The sequence below is a fragment of the Gopherus flavomarginatus genome, chromosome 8 (assembly GCF_025201925.1).
Source record: "Gopherus flavomarginatus isolate rGopFla2 chromosome 8, rGopFla2.mat.asm, whole genome shotgun sequence".
In the NCBI taxonomy this organism is placed as follows: domain Eukaryota; kingdom Metazoa; phylum Chordata; order Testudines; family Testudinidae; genus Gopherus; species Gopherus flavomarginatus.
In genome coordinates this window covers 59,599,284-59,621,357 of record NC_066624.1, presented here as the reverse complement: position 1 = coordinate 59,621,357, position 22,074 = coordinate 59,599,284, and the positions used below count along the sequence as shown (strand labels likewise).

The 22,074-nt window shown below is 48.6% G+C and overlaps 1 protein-coding gene across 1 annotated transcript in view; it reads right to left on the bottom strand.

Annotated features, from left to right (window-relative positions):
* Positions 1–6,816: 6,816 nt before the first annotated feature.
* The window catches only part of TF (transferrin), a 56,996-nt gene continuing 41,738 nt past the window's right edge, over positions 6,817–22,074 (bottom strand). The window contains exons 22-24 of the mRNA XM_050965242.1: positions 13,769–13,905; positions 12,365–12,419; positions 6,817–7,199 (exon numbers count right to left, since the gene is read on the bottom strand). Coding sequence (XP_050821199.1) covers positions 6,983–7,199; positions 12,365–12,419; positions 13,769–13,905 — 409 coding nt within the window. The 3' untranslated portion in view covers positions 6,817–6,982. The remainder of the gene's footprint in view (positions 7,200–12,364; positions 12,420–13,768; positions 13,906–22,074) is intronic.

The window sequence follows — 22,074 nt, the reverse complement described above, 5'->3', positions numbered from 1 at the left end:
TGTCAAGGTACGAAGGCACCAGGCCAGGTTTATTGTCAACAAAGCATATTACTAGTATCCCACAGACTCTACTGGATCTCTAATACATGTATGCCCGTAACAATGGATCAGCTCAGTGAACGGCAGGACTTTCCATTCCTCCCTAGGCCAGACAAAGACGCTTCCTCTGAGATAACTTGTTTGTATTGGGGTATAAAAATGTATATACTGCACCTTTGACATGGTTAGTTACTGCCCCTTGATGTGGCTAGTTATTATCCATCACCTTGTACATGTTGGTTTGATTAAAACATCTCTATTGTGTACTGTTATCCTGACCTTATCTTTTAGGAGAGGTCAGTGTGTTCCTGTTATCCTTGGGAAATGTTTTGTACCATCCTTGATATCGGGATATTTTGGTATCACTTGATATTGGGCAGGGGCAGCAGATTTATATAATTTTTGGTGGTGCCTAGAACAGGTCCAAGTCCCCCTCCCCCCGGACCAACATACACACCTGCCTAAGGCTCTGGGAGGGAGTTTGGGTGCTGGGTGCAGGCTCTAGGCTGGGGCAGAGCATTGGAGTGCAGGAAGGAGTGCGAGCTCTGGGAGGGAGTTTGGGTGCAGGAGGGGTGCAGGCTCTGGGAGGGAGTTTGGGTGCAGGAGGAGGTGGGGGATCAAGCTCTGGGAGTTTGGGTGAGGGGTGCAGGCTCCGGGCTGGGGCAGGGGTTTGGGGTATGGGAGAGGTGAGGCACTTACCTTGGGCGACTCTCAAAAGCGACCCACACACTCCTCTGGCTGCAGCTCCTAGGTGGGAGGACCGGGGGTCTCCATGCGCTGCTGCCTGCAGGCACCACCGCCACAGCTCCCTTTGGCAGCAGTTTCAATGGCAGAGTCAGTGCTCGGGGCAGGGGCAGCATGCAGAGACACCCTTCCCCCTCCCCCCGAGGGGTCACAAGGAAGTGCTGGCCGCTTCCAGGGGCAGAAGGCAGGGCCAGGGGAGAGACCCGCTCCCAAACATTGGTGGAGCCGGGCCCCCATGCTCTGAATATTCCTGGAGCATGGGCACTACGGACCTGTACAATGTGCCATCCATGGTACTGGGATGTGTTTGCATGAGTACTCTGTGCCTAGCGCTTCTTAGGAATGGGTATTTTTGCAATATTATCCCTGTTTTTGCCAGATTTTGTGAGCAGATCCTGCCTTTTGCTCACAGCTTGTTTTTGCTTTATATTAGTAAAGCTTTGACTACTTTAGCCCAGGCCTCAGGCCTCATACCAGGCCTCTGATGCAAGGGCTTATGTCTTAGGCTCTCTTCCTACTACAAGCTGGCTGGGAATTTTGCAACATAATGGTTTTTCCATCAGCAACTGCCCATTTGTCAAAACCAAACCTTTTCATGGCAATGAGTCAGTTTCAATAAACTTTCCTGGGGTCCATGGTGGAATTAGTGGCCAAACCCAGAAGGGTGGGGGGAGGGAAGACCTTCCCCAGAATAGCATGGTGGGTAGGGTACTTACATAGGATGGGGGAGACCAGTCAAGTCCCTGGTCTCCCTGATTCAGAATCAGGCCTCCCACATCCCAGGTGAGCACCCTGCACAGCAGGGTATTGGCTGGTCTGGCCTGGAGGCATCTCTCTGGCTTGTCACAGCAAACCATGACGTCTCATGTCCATCCTGGTGCAGAACAGGAAAGCGATCCAAGTTACACAAAGTTCTGTGAGACTGGACAGCTGTTTCCTCCAACTCCAATGAGGCTAGACTGAAAGCAGGGGCTCGGGCGAGAGAGCAGGGGGTGCTCTGGTGGGGTGTGTCAGTGCGTGTTAAAGGGCAGTCTGGCCAAGATGTGTGTGTGTAAGAGGGCTCGGGTGTTCTGGTACTCTGTGTGTGTGTGTAAATAAAAGTGCTCAGATGTTCTGGTGCTGTGCATGCCCGTGTGCATGTAGAAGGGCAGCAAGGGCTCACAGGGGAGGGGTAAAGAGGTGGGAGAATCTTGGAGTTAATGTCCAGGTAAAGCCCCCACTTCCCACCAATTGCCCTTTGCTCTAAGGCTTCAGGGTTCCAGTTCGCCTCCTTCCCTCTGTGGCAGGATGTGCTGCCAGTCCCGGCTCCTCTGGAGTGTCTTTCCTACAGGTCCCCTACTGCCCTGGACTCAACTCCTTCCTCTTGGGTGAGGAAGCTCAGGGCTGGGCTGTGATTCAAACAGGCTTCCCCTTGCTGGGTTCTAGCCTTGGTCTGCAGAGCTGCTCTCAGTCCTTGGACTCACACCTTCCCCTTGGTTCATGGCCTCCCAGTTAGGAGTGGGCTGATTCAGCCAGGCTTCCCCAGTCCCCCCCTCTGGCTCCCATCCTAGGGAACCCCTCTCATGACTCCAAGCTCTCCCATAATTCCCCTGCTGAGACTGTGTCTGCCATTGCTCTGGGGAGTCACATAGCAGCTGCGTTATCAGGTTAAGCACATAGGCTCCCTGAATAAAGCCTGGCCCTATTCCCCAGCTACTCCCTTAAAGGAGTCATGGCACAGAATGGCTGCTCCAGCCCATTACCCCTTATAGGGGACAGACCCCTGCTACAGCATACAACCTCCAACAAGCTGACGTACCATCACATGGGAACCCCCGATCAAAGCCATTTCGCACCATTGCAGAGCTCTCCTACACATCACAGCTCTCCCCATGTGAAAACCCATACGTCTAAGACCAAATGAAAACAGCTCCTCTCCGACAGCAGCACTCATGGATAGTGTCAGCAGCACGGGAAGACACATTGGGGCCGATACATCCTCCCCATCACAGCTTAGCTAGGACCTACATACTGAGAGCATCAACAGGGCTTTTGCCCTCCTCCTGGCCGTAGCAGAGTTCTCCACTCACTGTGCTCCCTGCTAAGTCACACACTTCATGGGAAGTTGCTTAATCCAAGCGCTTAGCCTGGTTATTAAAAACAGAATGGAAATTTGTGGCACATCTTTTCCTCTTCACCCTGTCTGCTGTTCAGCTAGGTGGGTTGCCCAAGGGCCAGCAGAATAAATTCCCAGGACACCCTGAGCCCCTCTTGTCCATCTCTTGAGAGCAGTTGTGATTTGAAACCTCTCTTCCAGCCAGCTCAACGGGGACGAAGCAAGTGCAGTCCCTTTTCTCCCAACAGCTGGGTGGGGCTTGGGAAAGGCATTAAGATAATGACTGCATGGGGAAAATACCAAGCCATGGTCTTCATCCCCTGAATCTCATCTGCTGGCTAGTTAGGGGACGGGACTTTTCATTGTCTTTTCTAGCACATCCTGGCTTCTAGTACAGAGGAGGGGTAACGCCCTAGTTGAGCTTGCAGCATTCCCCTCAAATGGGGAGTTCACACAGAGGCTAATAACCTACTAATGCTGACAGCAGAGACTTGCTTTTTGGGAACTGCAGGTTGTAGCCCAGCTGATGGCCTGTGGTGAGGGTCATTACTGATACACTCTATGCCCCTTTATTCCTGGCAGGCCAGAGAAGACTCTCTCCATACCTCACCCCTGGTCAAAGGAGGGCTTTCTTTCCTTGCTTCAGCATTGCGGGTACAGACTGACCAGATCAGACAATTGCCCTGGCTAACTAAATTCAGAATGTGACCAGTGACATAGCTCCAGTAACATTCTGTCGCTGAAAAGTTTATGCTTTGAAATTGAAGAGCACAACATCCTTAACGCAAAAATCATTTGGCTAGTGAACGTCCAGTTTGGCTCCTTTCTCGGCCCAAGGACAGGTTTTTAAACCAGAGCAGCCTGTGAAGAGGCGTTGGAAAGTGTACTGCCTTAGCATTCCCAACTCAAAGCAGAGCCATGGGAAGGAGTAGGGGGAGCAAAGGAGGAGCAGTTAAGCATGCCACCCCCTCACTCCTCCACTGACACCAAGTGTTAGCAATATATTTAATACTCCCAAGTGCTGCTGCAATGAACAGGGCTGGTCACACAGTTTTGAGAAGATTCATCTAGTCCCACAGGTTTGGCAGTTTTGGATGCAAAGCCCAGCTCAGACATGCACTTCTCTTCAAGAAAAGATGCTGGTTGCAAACAAAACACCTTTCTCCAATTGACGGGAGTAGCACAAGTCAATCTGCTCTCGCTGCACAGCTTTATACACCTGTTAGTGCTAAGGACAGCAGAGTGTACAGACGTCAGAGAGAAGAATATGTGGATACAGAATGTAACCTTTGACAGAAGATACGCTGTGGAATATTGCTTGACATGGCAAGAAGGGGTCCACAGAGAACATCAGGCTGAAAGTAAGGGAGGGAACAAGATTTGCCAGGAGCAAAGTTCAAATACTGAATTCTTACCAACATAGCCAAGCAGAGGACCAGCCACCACCTCCCTCCCACCTTCTAGACTAAGACTGGCTGGGTTACAGATAATGCCAAATCCCGCCACAAAAAAACCCAGTGATGGCGTTTCCTGTATACCAGCAGCTGCTCTCTTCAGCAGATACTGTACTGAGGCAACAGTCAGCAGACCACAAGCCTATTAGCAGCAGGTGGCCTCTGGTCAGTGAGCACCTCTTTGCAGAGAAGTTTCCTATTAAGGAAGCAGAGGCAAGATGAACAATCCAGCATCACAAAGAATTCCCCCAGCTGAGCCTGCAGTGAGCTCTGCTGGAAGACTCTGCTGGAGGCACAGACAATGCTCACTGCCAGAGCCCCCATTGTGAGTGAAGAAAACCATTGTAAAAGGTCACCAAGAGGATGTGTTATCTCCTCAACCAGCCCATTATGACACAGCAGCATTGCAAATCAAGGACAGTTTGCCACCACCTTCCCCCCTGGCTTCCGCTGCTAACACCCTGCAGGCTTGTTTGTGGAATCTCTCCCAAGGTCAGTTGGTTCATTCTTTCCACCTTTGGAAAGAGCTCTTAGACCTGATCCAACATGCACTAAAGCGAGACTCCGACAGGTCCTGGACTAGACCCCAATAGGCTGAGTAAATCTGCAGGAAGAAGCAGACTGCTACAGAATTGTTCCTCTGCAAAATTAAGCATAATACTTGTAACACAGAACAGGGCACCGCATCTGGCAACCACAACAGATCCCTTGGCTTTAAACATTACAGGGGACAAACACGTAACAAGAACTGGGAAACTTCAATGCTTTCCCCTTCGTCAAGAACCTTCATCAGAAACACCTAAACTGCAAATTCTGCTCCCATTCATGTCAGTAAACTGATCTTAGGCCCTTTGTGCAGCTATTCCTAGCTCCTATGACAATCACTAACTATCGGTAAACAAGAAAAAACGCTTTTAAAAGTCAACCTCTACCTCTCTTTCTACAGCCTCGTCCAACTGAAGTGACAACACAATTCATTGTAGGACAATTCTGATGTCAAATTCTGCTTACGACATCACTGAGTCAGGGGCACATGCAGATCCCACATGGGGACGGTTCTGTTCTTCAAACCTCACTGAACTGAGTGAGCCCATTCATGCATGTTTGCAGGAGCAGGGCCTAACCGAAAGACTGAGACACAAAAAACCGGCGAAACACACACCTCAATGAGCTTTTAATACATATTCGTTGTGAAAGTCTGCTAAATTCAGCTGTAATTCCAGATCCTGCCCCAGTTAAAGATCAAGGGTGAACTCCTGGCCAATGAAGTCAATGGCAAAGGTCCCACTGACTTCAAAGGAGCCAGGATTTCACCAGGAGATTATGGCACCATCACATAAGATAAGCAGCCAAGCCTCTATATGAGAGACACCATCTAGTTAGTCAGGCTCACTTCCGATTACTCTGGTTTCCGTTCCCTCCGCATGGGTGCTGCGCTCCTGATCCTAAAGGCACAAGTGGCTCCAGAGCACAACCTGAGCACCAGCAAGCTGCTGTCCTGTCTCAAGAAAAAACAGAGCTGAAAGTGGGGCATGTCTGCATGGAGAGAGGTGAATCCAGCACTCAGGCTGGAGCCCCGGGAAGGAGAAGTGGGTTATATTCAGACCCAGGCATACAGGCCTCCCAGTAGTTTAATCTAGACCAAGCATTTTTGTTACAAACACTGTTGTGTGCATTTATGAAGATCACATTATAAAACTGTACACCACTCCTGAGAAGTCATGTACACGAATGCATGAGCTTCCTTAGCACTCTGTGCTCTGCAGAAACAAATCAGCACCAAAGACTGGACTGAAGCCAAATAGAACAGCAGTCCCCATGTACACTATGATAATCAATCACCTTTACTATCCGGGTCAGATCTTGAGAAGTGCTCAGCATTCTCCAGCCCCTACTATGCATGTCTGACAATCTGGTCACTTCCATATAAGTGCTTACATGGGTGCTGAGCACATCTGACAATCTGGCTGTGTGTTCCTTTTGAAAGGGAGATGGGAAGGGGGGAGCAGTGGGAGGCTGGCCAACCCCTGCGAAAGCAGCTTTAGTACATTCCATAGCAGGCAGGGATTTCCCGGTAGCATGCACAACTGGACATTTTAGCTGTGGCAGCACAAAGATCACAAACACATTGTGCCCGATTCACAGAGGACAGGAATGGGAGAAGAAATCAGACACCATGAGTAGGGTTATTAGTAACGACCATGGGCACCAGGGCTGAGATGCCAAGGTAAAGCAGGAATGGCTGCAAAGTCCAACCTTGAAATAATTTCGGCTATCCAAATATAACCCTCCCATCTGTTTGGAGGCTGCCTGGGACAACCAGAGGCTTCTTACCCCAACTGAAACCCCACTCTAAACCCTCTGCAGCTCAAGCAGTAGAGGCAGCCTCCCAGAAGGGGAGCATGGGATAGTAACAGGAAGGGTTGCAGTTGGCGGAAATCACAGTGGCAAATATGTTCATATGTTGATTAAAACCCAGCTCAGTGAAGGTAACAGTGCCTTTACTGCTGGCGCATGCCTGAAGTTCTTTCCATAGCAAGATTACATTCTGGGCCCCACCCCTTTCCATCAGTACTTCTGTATCAGATGCCAAATGCCTTTATCATTAGTTTCCCCTTTGATAGTTTCTGCCTCCCGCCCAGCCCAGCTTTCAGGCAATCCTGGCCAGCCATTTCTCCAAGTCCTCGATGTCAGCACTGCCTTCCTCCGCCTTGCTGCCTCTGGCGCTGCACTCCACCAGCTCCACCTTCATGGGCAGCTGTGAGAAGTCAAACTCCTTGCCCTTCTTCCCCAGCTGAGCAGTCCCACTGGAGGTCGAGCCGTCCAAGGTGCTGGGGGCAGCTGAGCGAGTCACTCGTAAGGTGTTGCTGTTGTGCAGGAGAGAAAGTAGAAAACATTATAAACTGGGGAGAGACCCAGCCTTTTGCATGCAAAGGGGCTACCAGTGGAACAGTAAACACCAGCTCTGACAAACCTTCCTCACCCACTGCTGCAGCTTGGGGAGTGGTGCATTTAGTACTGAGCTACCAGCTAGTTCCGTGAATAAGAAAATCCCCACATGTGCACGGGTATAACAAGAAGTTGAAAGGAGCAGGTAAGCAGGGAGAGCGTGTTCCTAGCATCCAGCTATTCTGCCCACCTGTTAGGATGCTCATGCCACAGAATGTAGTCTCTTCAGGGCACTGGAGCTATACAGGGGTGTGAAAATGGGACATGGAGCTTTTAAGCTGATGCTGCTGGTTAACCTCCAGCTTAGGCTGGCAGGGACCAAAAGTTCCCATTTAATGGCTGCTCAGTGAGTGCAATGAACCGTTGAGCACTAGCTAGTTCCTAGCTGGTCTGAATAGGCCTGAGGAATGGCCTGCCCGTGGATTGGCAGAGGGGATCCCTCCAAAGCAGCATAGAGATTTCATGGAGAAGCATTGTTGGGGAGCTTGCCACACCCGCAGTGTGGACTGATTCCCTTTGCACGACTATCACATTGCATGAACATTAGGGTTCCTTTTAAAACTAGTGACAAAGCCAGGGAAAGCGATCTCTCGGGAAGCACATACTAGTGAACACTAGGCCATTCACACGCCAGCTGCCCCCATCAGGGACTCTGGGTGAAACTTGCAGTTTCAATGTGCAGAGCCCCCAGTTCCTGAAAATACCTCCCTCTCTTCCATGAAAATCTCCCCTTCAGCAAAGTATGTCTTGTTGCACCCCTCCCTGTCTGTGTGTATAGAGTGGTATTCTGATGTGGGAGTCCTTCCCTTGCAGGCGAAAAGGCCTGGCCCCTTATTATAATTATCAAATTCAAAATTTACCGCAGCCAGTATCTGGTAACCTTCATTTGAAAGCGTGAGATTCAAAAGAAGCTGAATTTAACCTTTCCCCCCATAAACTGGGATTCTCCTACAGCAGTTGGGAAGTGAACAAGAAAAAGCCTGATGTGATTTCACATTTAGACAGCCCTGGGCAAAGCGTTGGGGATAGACGGGGGTTAATAATTTATGTGACCATAGACTTCGGCTCTGACAGCCTCAGTAAGGTTCACACTATTTCCCTTCCCCCTCACACTACAAGCAGCTGGAGAAAATTAAGGGTGTTTTTGAACAAAGGAATTGCATTTAGCTCCCCAAATCCTGCCTGGCACAAGAATTCAGCAGCCTTGGCAAAAGCACTGACAACTGCTGACACCAGTGTGCTTCGGGGCCTTGGGCAGTCCTGCCTTTAGAATGCAGAAGGCAGCGATAGCAGGGTAGGGCGTTTAGATCCAGCCTCCCTTCTGACTCCTTAAACTGGCAACGCCTTCTAAAGCATCTCCTCCTGGAAGGCCATGATTTCCTCACTAGTCTTGCTGCATGCTTCAGTGCACCTCCCCATCTTGCTGCCAAGAGAAGTGATATCGCTTTAAACAGCCATAAATCTCGTTATCCAGCAATGCAATTAGCCTGCCAAGAGCAGAGCCTGATACTAACTAAGAAGATTACCAAGGGATAATTAGGGGAGTGGAATTACCACTGGCCATATTCAGATATGGATTAGCAGAGTCAGCTATTCAAAGGTCTGATCATTCCTCAGCAAAAATATGATAATCTAATGCAAATAAGGAGCCTAGTGAGTTCTGCAGATGGTGCTGGATTTAATTCCGGTGCTAAAAAAAAATATTAAATTCGAACTCACATGAAAAGCTGGAAAGAGGGGAAGGCTGGACAGAGAGAGAAATGCAAAGATGACACAAGAGTAGGGTAGCAAAGGCAGTGCACCTGGCCACAACAGAGCAGAGCACCACTACCACACGGTTTGACATGTTGACATCCAGGAATCTCTGAAAAATTACTGCAACAACACTGTAAAAAAAATGAATGAGCTAAGGGCAGGAGGGGGTTGTTCCTGGCTCTGCCACAGTCTGCCTGGGTGACCTTGGGCTAGTCACTTAACCACCCCATGCCTCAGTTCCCCACTTGTAACACGGAGAGGACAATCTTTCTTTCCTCTGACCTTGTGTGACTGCACTGCCTACTCAGACTGTAATCTCTTTGGAGCAGAGGCTGTCTCTTGCTGGTTGGGGGTACAGCACCTGGCACAACAGGGCTTTACCTCATTGGAGATACTAGGTGCTGTGGTTTAAAGCAAAAAGAGGGAACTTGGAGCAGCCAGCCAAGATTTCGTGAGGCACTGTGGCCTGGTCCCTGAGATATACCTGCCTGTGGCGCACTGGGATCCCCACCCGCAGACGCTTCTGAAGCAGAAGAAAACTCAGACCAACAACGGAGTCGATTAATTCTAAACTGGACAGTTGCCACATTACTCTTTCATCGATGGAAACCAAATGTGTCAGTAGAGAACATTACTTAGAACCTACACCGCACTCGTCACCTGCAGAGCACCAGGTGTTCTACATTCTGCAGAGAAAAACTGACACAGAAAGGGTAAGGGACTTGCCCAAGACCACACAGTACGGGTCAGTGGCAGAGCTGAGAAGAAAACCTTCCGTCGTCCAACTCCTGGCCCTAGACTCTATCCGCGGGAAGATGCTTCTGCTCACTTCCTAAGGGAGGCGAGACTTCAGAAATCAGGTAAGAGTTTACAAGCGAAAGTGAAAAATTCCAAAGACACTCCCTCCTGACAATCTGCACTGCCGGGGAAATTTATGAAAAGCAATGAAGGTGCAGAACGCCATCTGGAAAGAGTAAGGCCTGGTGCAGAAATGTGCGGGCATGAGGAGTCCTGGCTAATACAGGGACAAACTGAACAGTTATGGATAGAATATCCTATCACAGAGCTCAAAGTAGAGGGGAAAGCTGACCTAGCATACACCAAACCATACAAAATTACACATTACAAAAGCAGCTAGACCAGCATGCGAGGGAGAAACCTTTTTACCCTTTGGCTGTAGGACTGGCTCTCTAGTAGAGAAGCAGCTCCCTCACCTGGAGGAAATCAGGAAGTTGGGGCAGGGCAGTCAGCCCCAAAAACTCTATTGGTGTATTTAAGAGTTGACTAAGGTGGATAGGCTCTGGAGGTGGCAGGGATCAATGCAGCCAGCCAGCCTCGCCTCTATTGAGGAGGCACCAAGATGAGAACTCCTGAAAGGGGAGGAAGGGTAAAAGGAGGGAGCTCCCCTCCCCCCTCCCTTCAGCCCCTGTGAAGGATCCCTGTCTGCTCTAGGACATACCTATGAACGAAAGCAATGTGACAGATTTCTTGCCCTGTTTCTCCCCCTTAATCACAGTTCCCCATCTCTCTGCACTTCCCTGGAGTGGGGGGAAACTCTCCTTGTCAGCCTTTGAGTTCGTTTATCCCCCTTCTCCTTCCTCTGCCACGCTGAGGGGCCTGAAGTTAACAGAAAGGGGGGCAGGAAGGAGGGAAGCGCTCTAAGAAAGCTGACGCCGTATGCTTCAGTTGCCTCTGAAAGGCCAAAGAGGAGAGCAGAGCTGGGCCTGGGGAAATCTAGATTGTCAGGCCCAAGCCAGGCTCTGATGCAAATAGTAACTCAGGCCTCTGGGCATCTAGAAAAGCCGGTGGGATGGGACTGTCGAGTCATTTCATTCTATTATTGTTACAAATCCTCAGCCCTTCTTATGCCTCAACTACTTGCCCAAGTGCACGCAGCTTTTGTTATCTGAACCCACCGACGCAGCAAAGATCTCACTTTACAGACAACACAGCAGATGCGTGGCTGGAAAAGAGCCTGCCATGCCGAGATGAGCCAGTGTAATGTTTTGAGGGGACTGTATAGCAGCAAACACCACAGGAATAGCAAGGCCCTGTTCAATGCTGGCACGCTAGCCAGTGAGTTCTATGCAGAAACCCAATCTCACAACATAAATAACTTGCAAACACCTAGCATCGGAACTGCAGAAAATGACCCTGCTGCCTCTTTCCCCACTGAGCTCCATAGTTTATGAAAGGGAGGGGCATACATTCAAGTTGGAACAGGCCCTATTTAAATAACACTACCGTCATCTACTGGACAAAGCGCAGAAGTGAATATAAAAACCAAGAACTTTGGTGGGGCACAAAGTTCCACCTTGAACCGATTTATATGTGACGTTTGAAATGTTAGTCTCCCTGCCCTACTCCTCACTGGGGACCCTCGGGATACGCGAGTACTGCAAGCTCTTCTCTGAATTCTCCATCCCCAACCATTGTTAAACCAAGACTGGATGTTTTCCTGAAAGATCGGCTCTAGGAATTGTTTTGAGGCAGTTCTCTGGCCTGGGTCAGATTAGATGATCACAATGGTCCCTTCCGGCCCTAGACTCTATAAAATCACCATGGCGATTTTGGTGGGGGGGGGGGGGGGGGGCAGAAGAGAGAGACGCAGACTGGTGAACAATCTTAAAACACTGTTCCTGCATGCGTCTTCATGCCCTTGGGTCACAGCGTGCATTTTACAACTGATTTAATGGGCCGACCAGAGCAGACTCAGTCTGGTTACAATTATGGGGAGCAAGACTGACTGTATCGAATAGGTTCTGATTTTCAGTTCTGCAAGAAATCAGGTGCCACATTGACTGTCCCAGGAAGGGCTAATGAGCTGACAATTCCATGACTGATTAAAAAAATTAGAAAAGTGGAAGGGCAGAAGAGAGGGAATCTCTCTCTACTTATCTGCTATGGCCACATTCAGATTAAAGTGATGACAATTTAAACACTTAAAGGGCAGAATTGGATAAGACAACCAATAGCAGCTGAATCACCTTCCTTGTAAATAAACTCTGCAGCGTGCTGTGAACACGTAACCCACTGGAACACAGGAGAGCTCTGGCACTGCTTCTGCCACGTAGTTACGGCCCAACACTCCCTCCCTTGTGGATAAAGAGCCTGTGCACATGCCGACGTTTTGCAGCAGTGTTTTCCCTCAGGAAATCCCCACCTGCCAGGGTTGCTGCGATTTTATTACCTCATGTATTGGCTCCTTTCTTCACTGTGAAATAGTCACACATGCACAAAAGGAGACTTTGCTTGACATGAGAGATCAGTGAGGGTAAAATAGAGAGAGGGGCACTGAGATGTCTAACAAAATCCACCCCACACTTACAGTTCTTTCTCCAGCTGCTGCTGAATAAGCTTGGCCGATTTTGCCATCGTGATATCTAGAAAAAAAGTGGTTTAAAAAAATTGCACTTGGAAGATAATTATTTTCTTTCTGAGACATGGAAAAGCAGGCTCCGTGTGGGGATGAACGCTCAGTGACAAGCCCCATCACTATAATATTATCACCTGGTATGTTAACCAGGGCCCGCCATGTGCATTAAGGCTGGCTGGAGTTACAGTCGACAGCAAGAGCCCCTACCTTCTGCAGCAGGCCAGCATGGCAAACTGGGAATTCTGCAGCTGCCTCAGGCAGAATACAAAATGGCAGGGTTTGTTTGAATTACATATGGAAGTGAACACCACAGCCAGGACAGATTCCCTTGTGTTATTTAGATATTAAATTATACTGACTTCACGTTGCCTGAGCTTTCAGTGTGCTGCAGGCATCAGTCTATTGGAGACAATTTTGCAAGACAGCTAATGCTGACATTCAAATTGCTTCTCGGTTTCAGAGGCAATACTGCATAATGCAGAGGCAGCTGACACTGCTCTCGGGGCTACTGTTTTATGCTGTTTGCAGATTCAGGAAGACAACTCTGCACTCCATTCACCTTTGGAAAATTATCTTCCCTACCTCAATGGCTCGCTGATAAGCTGCCTCTCCCCGGGTAACTCCCATGCAGTTGGGATCATCAAAGCACCAGAGCCCCTAGCATAACCTGGAGAAGCAGGGCGGGTGATAGAGTTCTTACCTAGAGCTCTTTGACTCTAGAATTAATTTCCCACCCTACTTTGGTGGGGCCCAAACTTAGAAAAACCTGGTGTGTCCTGTTGAGTTTTTTCCATGTGGTCCTGTCAAAGGACATGCCTGCTCTTTAGCATGCCTGCTGAAGCCTGCCTCAGTTTCCCCTTCACTCAAGGCTCCTTAAAACATCCACACAAGCCAGATATTCAAAACATTCCAATTTACTATGTCCTGCACAAAAGTCTTTCAATACAGAACTCAAACTTACATAGCCTTTGCCCCAGTCCAAAGCTGGGCCCAGCCTCTCCTCCCTGAAGGCCTTCCAGCTCTTCCAGCACCTCTTGACTGGAGTTTGGCCTTTTTCATAAGCCTTCTTACTCCCTGTACTGTCTGCAGGCACCTGCCAACCCATCTCCCGCTTTATAAGGCCCAGGTGCCTTCTCTCAGCCCAACTGGGCAGAAGGGGTCACGGACCCAGTCCCAGTTAAAGAGCCAGTTGCCCTTTGACAGGTCCCCCGCTTTTTGCCCACCCAACACCCATGTCAGGCAAGAAAAGAGGTACCAGAACACCGCAAACTCTGAGCTAACCCAGAAAGACTTGGCCTATTGAACATCCAGCCCCCAGCCCCTTGAGGCTGCAGTTTCCCAGTCAATGAACAGTACCTTGCTTGTTGCAGGCTATCAGCAGTGGCAGAGTGTTTTTCAGCACAGTGCAGTCAGTCAGGACCTGGTACAGGAACTCTGCCACATCCTTCACCTCCCGCTGGAACGCTACGCTGTCCACGACAAACACGATTGCTCTGTGCAAAAGGAAATGAACACAACATAGCCATGTGGTTGGCAGGCTCAGACTGCCACACAGCCCACACCCCAAGTCCTCAACCCCAGAGGGGTCTTCCCCCCTTGGATTGTCACATGATCGCTCAGCATACTTTTATTTTGGACTCGTTCAGAGCGCTCCTGACAGAGGAAGGGGCCAGCACAGGCCAAGCCTTCCCATGCAGCTCTGCCAATTCACTTGAGCCCTGTCCAGAGCTGGGCAATCAATAGACTTTTCTGTTGACTGGCAATGCCGGAAAAGTCAGAAAAAAATCATTTCAGCTGGAACAAAGCCTCTCAGCTGGAACAGTTCACATGCGTGAAGTTCGAAACATAAAATGAAAGAAAAATGCAAGAAAGCGCGGGCTGAGGGACGTATTGGCCGCTGCTTCCAGCGCTCCCATTGGCCTGGAGCAGCGAACCATGGCCAGTGGGAGCCGTGATCGGCCAGACCTGCGGACATGGCAGGTAAACAAATTGGCCCAGCCCGCCAGGGGCTTTCCCTACACAAGCAGCATCCCAAGTTTGGGAAACACTGTCCTAGTTAATGGGAGCCATCAAGATTCCAAACCACCATTAATGGCCCACACTTTGCATAGTTACAATAGGACCCCAGAGTTATAGTTCATATTTCTGTCTGTTACAGCCGTCCCCTGCTGCATTCCTTTTTCCCCTCTCCTTTCTGTTTGTCCTGTGTGGCCGCCCCTCCCGGCCATTGTGCTAACTAAAGTCACAGCCCTATTCATAGGAATGGCTTGTACAGACTAACTGGAGCCATTGCTCTGCCTAGGGAGGGGGCTTCTTGCTTCTTTGTTTGGCTCCTTTGTTCAGACCCGGGCTCGGTGTGGGGGGCACTAACCAGGGCCGGTGCAACCATTTAGGCGACCGCCGACGCTGGCATTTGGGGGGCGCCATTTTCTTTGGCAGCGACCGCGGTGGCTGGATCTTCGGCCACCCCGGTCACCGCCAGCATTTAGGCGGAGGGAGCTGGGGCAGGGGAACGCAGGGAGGGCTGCCTGCAGCAACTAAGGGGAGGGCGGCACGCAGGGGAACTCCCCACCCCAGCTCATCCCTGCCCCACCTCCTCCCCGAGCACTCCGTGGCCGCTTTACTTCTCCTGTCTCCCAGGCTTGCAGCATCTAAGCTGCACAAGGGGGTGTCTCAGGGTGAGGGGAGGGAGCTGCCAAGGGGGGGGGCCTCAGGGTGAGAGGGGAGATGCTGCGGGGGGGGGGGGGCGCAAGGTGGAAGTTTCGCCTAGGGTGCGAAACATCCTCGCACCGGCCCTGGCACTGCCCAGAAATGCAAGACCTGAAGTGGCCAACTACTTAAGCATATGAGTCATACCTGTGGCTCAGAACATGCCCAGGCATGCCTATGCTTACCTGCAGCCTTTCCTTGCCTTCTCTCCTCCCCTGTATCAAGAGGAGCCAATCAAAAGTACTGGTGGGAAACTGCCTGAGTTTGCCTTTAAAGCCGGACATTTTCTGATCAGACCTCGGAGAAGGTCCTTGCTTTGCCACCTGGTCTGATCAGCTAGGGGTCTTTGGGGGGCCCTCTCCCCACTCTCGTTTGTTTTGAGCGTACCCTGGTTTTTAAACTCCCCTCCCATGAACAACGAATTTGTGCCTGGAGATCTCCCGATTACTGTAAGCGAATCGAGTCCTCTCTCCATCCTCTGATGCTACTGCTGTTCCTGCCTTTGTGCTTGCTGCTGTCCTGGGGACTGGTAAGAACTCCCTCTTGCAGACTCCCCCTGTCCTAGCTGCTGGCCTTGTTTCCCAAGCAGACAGACCCAAAATAACTCCTTGGTCTGTATCTGTAATCTGTTTCTTGCTCCACAGCACCTTTGCTACTAAAAATAAGCCTGTGCCGCTGCTAGCTGTGCCTTCCTGGACAGTATCCTGGGCCGGCGGCTTGCAGTCGCCTCACTGCTGCAGCCACCTGCCCCCCCCCCGGGGGGCTGTACCCTGGGCACACACCACTCTGCCCTCCGGAACTGCTCCCCCTCCCGATCAAAGAATCGGCATAGTGTAAGGTGCACCTATTAGAATCAGGATCTTAGTCTAGATAAGTTGTAATTTCATTTTGCATAGCTGTGGTTAAGTTAGGTTTAAAGAATTGTTTGTATCGTGCTCTAAGTTAGGTTTAAAAAAAGACTTGTTGCATCGTGTTCTGTTACTTGCTAATTTGTGTAGTCTTGGTTAAGTTAGATCATAAATAAGATTTTGCTGTGTTCTGTATAATTGTGGTTAAGTTTGTCTTCCCGCTGCTCTAACCCCCCTCCCCCAAGCTTGCCCATGTCTCCCCCCGAGCTCCCCAGTCACTCGTTGCAGTCTCTCTGCTGTTTAAACTTGCAGCCTGTCTGCTCTCTGTGTCTTCCTGAGTTTAAATCTCCCTCCGCAGCGCCTCTACCTTTGGTCTCTGCTCCACCACATGCTCCTCTTCTCCCATCCCCCAACCTCATTCCTCTACCACTGCCTCTCTCTCTCTCTCTCTCTTTTAATCCCTTCCCCCACATGTTCACCCCGCTCCTACTGCTGCCAAACCTCAATTGTATTACTGAAGTCTAGCATAAAACCCCACTGGTTACCCTTTTTCTCTCTGACACACCTCACATTTTACATTTACACCACTGTGACACATTTTTACCTAGAGTTGTTGGTTATTTAACACATTTTACCCATAACTGTTAGTTGGTTATATGCTGCTGTGACACACCCTTTACATAGAAATTGTTAGCTACCTGTTACATTTATACTTCAGTGTTAATTGGTTTCCAACTGTATTGTACCCCACTATTGAAACCCCCTATACTATTTACTAAAAGAAAACCCTCCCCAATTGTCTACCTTAAACCCCATACCCCTCACTATTGAATTTTCCCTGTTTTTGCATTTTCTTAATAAAGTTTATTCTGCACCCCACCAGTGCAGTAGTTGTCTCCCAAAATCCCCTATCTGCTGGCAGGGTCAATTTCTAGCTTTAGACACAAGAACAATACATTCATACAAAGAGGATGAACACACTAAACGGCAGGTCTTCACTACCCGCCGATCCGGTGAGCAGTGATCAATCTATCAGGGCTCGATTTATCACATCTACTGTAGACGTGATAAAAATCGATCCCCAATCGCGCTCCCAGTCAACTCAGGAGCAGCAGCAGTCGACTTGCCACAGTCCTCATGGCCAGGTAAGTCGACCTAAGATATGCCGACTTCAGCTACGTGAAGTTGCGTATCTTAGGTCGACCCCGCTGCTGGTGTAGACCTAGGCTCAGCAGCTTTGTAATGATACAAGAGACCTTTTGCATAAAGCACATTCCAGTTACGTTATATTTACACTCATAAGCATATTTCCCTAAACATATGGAGTGCAACGTCACACACTTCCATGGGGGCCCACACAGGATGCACCTAAATCTGGACCGGGGTGCCCTTCTTGAGCTGGGCCAGGTGCTCTCCTGGGAAAGTCCTCAAGCCAGAGATGGAGAGAAGCACCAAGGTAAGTTCACCTCCCACTACTCTCCAGAACAGTTTCCTGTAATACTTCCTGACCGCCCAATCCAGCCCACTTCTAAGCAGAAGCTGCCTACTGTGCTAGCAGGTACGAGAATAACATTATCAAATGCGTTTTCACTCCTGACCACGGCACAATTGAACCCAGAACCAGGTGAAAGGCTGCTGCATCAACTGACTGCCCCATCTTCCTCAGGCCGGAGCCAGGTCCATATAGCTGGGCAGACTGAGTGCAGTCCTGTTACCACCCACAGAAGGTTGCTGCAAACAGAGAGCATAACAGGGCCTCTCTGCTCCACCAGGGCAATGATGGGGTTCAGGAGAGCCTGTGGATCCACTGGACCTCATTCCGCTCCACCTGCAGCCAATGTCAGGTGGGGAGAGCGGAATTAAAATGGGGAAATCTCAGGGTGGATTTGATTTAAATCACTAGTCAGAAAGACTCGATTAAATCATGATTTTCTACATAAAAGTGAATTCTTGTTGGTTGTTATAACCTTAATACATATTCTTCACAACTCGGAGATAGATGTAAGTTTCATTTTTAGAAGGTACCCACTACAGATTTTTAAACAGTGATTTATTTTGAAAACTTTTCAGATTAGTTTTACAGCAATATCAGAAAATGAATGCTTGTTTGGTTATTTCATTTACCAAAGGTAATTGAAGCAGATATTTATGAAGTCATTGGGAGGTGAACTATCTCCAATTCAACAGGTTAATCATTAATATTTGGAGGATTTTCTTGCTATGCTGTATTAGGAGTAGAACATCACAATACAGACATTTAAATTGTTTTATTTAACTAAACCAACAACGGTAAGTATTCTGGATATTTTTCTTCAACAGCAAACATTTAATATTTTAAAAAAACAAGCATATGCCCCTCGCTTCTCACATTTATCTCTAGATTTCTTCTTGTCCAGATCTGTTCCACCCCCAACAATCTTCTATTCATTGAACTTTTTTGAAACTTTGCACTTTTAGAGAGAGGTAACGGATTGACTCTGTGTAACAAATTTGCCAGAGGAATAACAGAGTTGAGGTCTGTTATTTCTTATCTCTATATATTATTTATTTATTTAAAAACATTTTTACTGTTAACAAGCATGTTACCTCTGGAGATAAATCCACAGTTTGAGAACTACAAAACTAAGCATCTCTGATGGTATCTTCTAGACTGAGCACTGAGTCCCATTGGGTAGATAGAAAGATTAACCTAAATAATCTATGCAGAAGCTCCTGGAACCCCACAGGATGGGTCCCTAATCCATGAACTATTGGAACTCATTTACAAATTTTTTCTTAAACGTTACATGAATATATTGTCTCATCCTATAGAATTAGAATTTATAATCCCCATTCCACATGAGATATCTTTGATCTATAACGTATCTTAATTAAAACTATCTCTAGATAGGTTTTTCCTCAAAAAGCATTTTATCAAAAAAATCCCATTTAAATAAAAAAAATCCAATTTTCTAAAAATTTAAAAAAAAAAATTGATTTTTATCCACCCTGGGAAACCTGGCCTAGCTTGGGGCTCTGCTATTTCCTGGACGAGGGATGCCTGACTCCAGCCAAAAGCATAAGGCAGCTTGCTGCCTGGATGAGCCATGTGGTGGGTGGGACTGACAAGGGGACTAGCCACCTGAGACAAGCCCAGAGTAGATAGGTGGGATGCTCCCAACACACCTATTCTGAAGTCTGATGTTTTCCTTTTTATTCTGGACACTGACGCCCCCGAAAGGGGTAGAATATGAACATGCCATAGCCAGAGGGCTAAAGCACCATGACCTCTAATCTGCGAGGACCTGCAGTGTGGCAAGCTGTGCCCAGAGAGGCCACAAGGGGGCGCCACTCAGACAACCTAGTTACAGCAAGCAACCATCTAATTTGCATTTCTGTACATGCAAGTTACCTCTTGGCCTTGCTGAACTGTGAGGCTCTGTGGCTAAAGGTTATCCTGAGCGCTAACATCACCATGGCCCCTCCACTGAATAAGATTCAAAGGAGAAAACAACTTCCTTTTTGGACTTGTGACCTTCCTGCCGTTAGGATCCTGAGTTCTCAGTATCTTTCTCCATCAGAATTTACAGGGGTGGTTTCAGAAGTTAAAACTGCAACAAGTGATCTATGGGTTTCCCAGCCTCACAGTCCCAGCAAAAGCTTGTATTTCTAAATAAGCATTATCCCACTCGACAATCTCAGACTGGGACAAGTAAAACACATCCCACCCAGAAAGAAGCCATTAGCTGTTAAGTCAGTATCTTGTCTTTGAGAGCAGGTTTCCCAGAGAAGTGACAGAAAGAAATGCTCCCTTACTAGGACAGTCTCTGTACTATGCAAAATGGGAAGCAGAAGCATATCATAGAAGAGGAGGTAGGACACTAATGAAAATTTAACCAAAATTACAAACAAGCAACTATACTAGTTCTGTGGCTGACGTGAATGGCAATCAATGTACCTTCATTAAGAGCTTCCCCAAGCTACTGCTGGGGATTAGGGCTCGAGAGGAAGTGGGCCTGCAGGCTGGCCGTGGGATACCAGAAAGAATGAGATTTCTTTCTTGGCAGCATTGTTTAGGATTACAATTACCTCCACATCTCATGTCTGAGCAAGCCTGGATTTAACACCAGGGAGCCAAGAGGGTAAGAATACATTTTGACAGGCTGAGGTGACGGACTAGTAGAATTCCTTTTCTGAACAGCTGCAACGACAATACTGTTAGAATACAGATATTCAGGCTGCTTGTAAAGGCCTATACTTTAAGAACTTAGGTGTATTTTTATCACTTAGCTAGTTACAGGGGTATAAAAACGAAGAATCAAAATCACAGTCCTCTTGTGTATGGGTCTTCTCTCACTAGGACAGTCCGAGGCCTTGTTCTTAGGCTAAGGCCCTTGGCTAAGCAGCAGAGGCAGCCATAAGCTCGGAAGCAAACAGTCACATCCTCATATCCTAAACCAGTTACATTGAAATAAGGTGGCGTTGAGCTTTTAGGAAGACGATCCTGTCCTGATAGTGACCATCACCACCAGATAAAGGAACAGATCTTAAGATGATTAAAGAAAACTTTGTTTGATAGCATCCTGTCTGGCAAGAAATCACGTATCAATGTTACAATATGTTAGGATTGGTTAGTTAAATTTCAGTAAAATGACTGGTTTAGGTATAGCTGAGAATATTACAATATAAACTAGCATCAAACAGGAAGTGGAGGGGAAACTGGAATCATGCTTGCTAAGCTGGGGTAACAAGAACAGGGAACGGGGAACAGGGACACAGGCAAGGCTCTGTGGCGCCAGAGCTGGGAAGGGGGACATGGGGTAAATGCTTTGCGGCATCAGAGCTGGGAACGGAACGCTGGGGAACAGACAATCAGAGATATGCCCAACTGGTGTGAAGGGCTTCGGAATGTGCTTGCTTGGAAACTAACCCCAATAAACATTGCATTGTTTGCACTTCAGATGTCTGGTCTTTTGTTGCTTGCTGTTTGTCACTGAGTGTGGGAGAGTCAGGGCCCTGCACCCCCCACTTCCTGCGATTCACTGAGACTCTCAGCCAGCCAGTAAAACAGAAGATTTATCAGACAGGAACACAGTCCAAAACAGAGCTTGTAGGTACAGAAAACAGGACCTCTCAGTCAGGTCCATCATGGGAGGGTAGGGAGCCCAGACCCCAGTGCTGGGCCTCCCTCCGTTTCCCCAGCCAGCTCCAAACTCAGACTCCCTCCAGCCCCTCCTCTGGCCTTCGTTTCTTTCCCAGGGCCAGGAGGCCACCTGATCTCTTTGTTCTCCAACACCTTCAGTTGGCCCCTTGCAGGGAAGGGGCCAAGGCCATCAGTTGCCAGGAGACAGGGTGTCGGCCATTCTCTGTGCAGACAGCATCACCCCTGCCCTCTAGGGCTCTGGAACAATGACACATCCTTAACCCACCATCTAGATCCTTAAGAACTGCATAGGGGAAACTGAGGTACCCACACAGTATTCAGAGAAAACAGTAAGAACAGTCCCACTTTGTCACACTGTCTGCATGACAAGAACCAGAGAAATGGGAGGGTGAAAGGAAAGCCCTAACAAATACTATCAACGGCAGAGGGTTTAATGCATCAGCAATTGGTTCTTGTGTTCAGAACACTTCCCAAGTCAAAGACATTTTTGGCCTGACATCTGGAGGCCCTATGTTTACAAGAGCCAGCCATTTTGCTACATCTGGTGATCTGCTCAGAAATGAACCAGAACTGGAAAGCTGAAGATCACAATTGAAGTGCACTGGAAGAGGCTCGGGTCTGGAACACTTGGGGCAGATTAGCAACATGAACGCAGCACTGGCTACACACAGGGCAAGAGAGCTTGCTCACCCCCTGCTAACACTATGGTATGGATGGCTCAGCCATTCCTACCAGTTATCAGCTGATAACCCCACCAAAGACATGCCGATAGCCCTCCCAGTGACTAACATTAATTTTGAAATGTAAAAGAGTAATTCATTTCCCAAAGCAACCTTAGCCTGAACTCAGGCCACTATCTGAGGCTGTGGACCTGGACACAGAGAGAAGTACAGGATTTCACTAGCATGGGAAAGATTTAAGAAAAGAGGAGAAGTCCCAAGGAGCAGGGATTGTACTAGCTT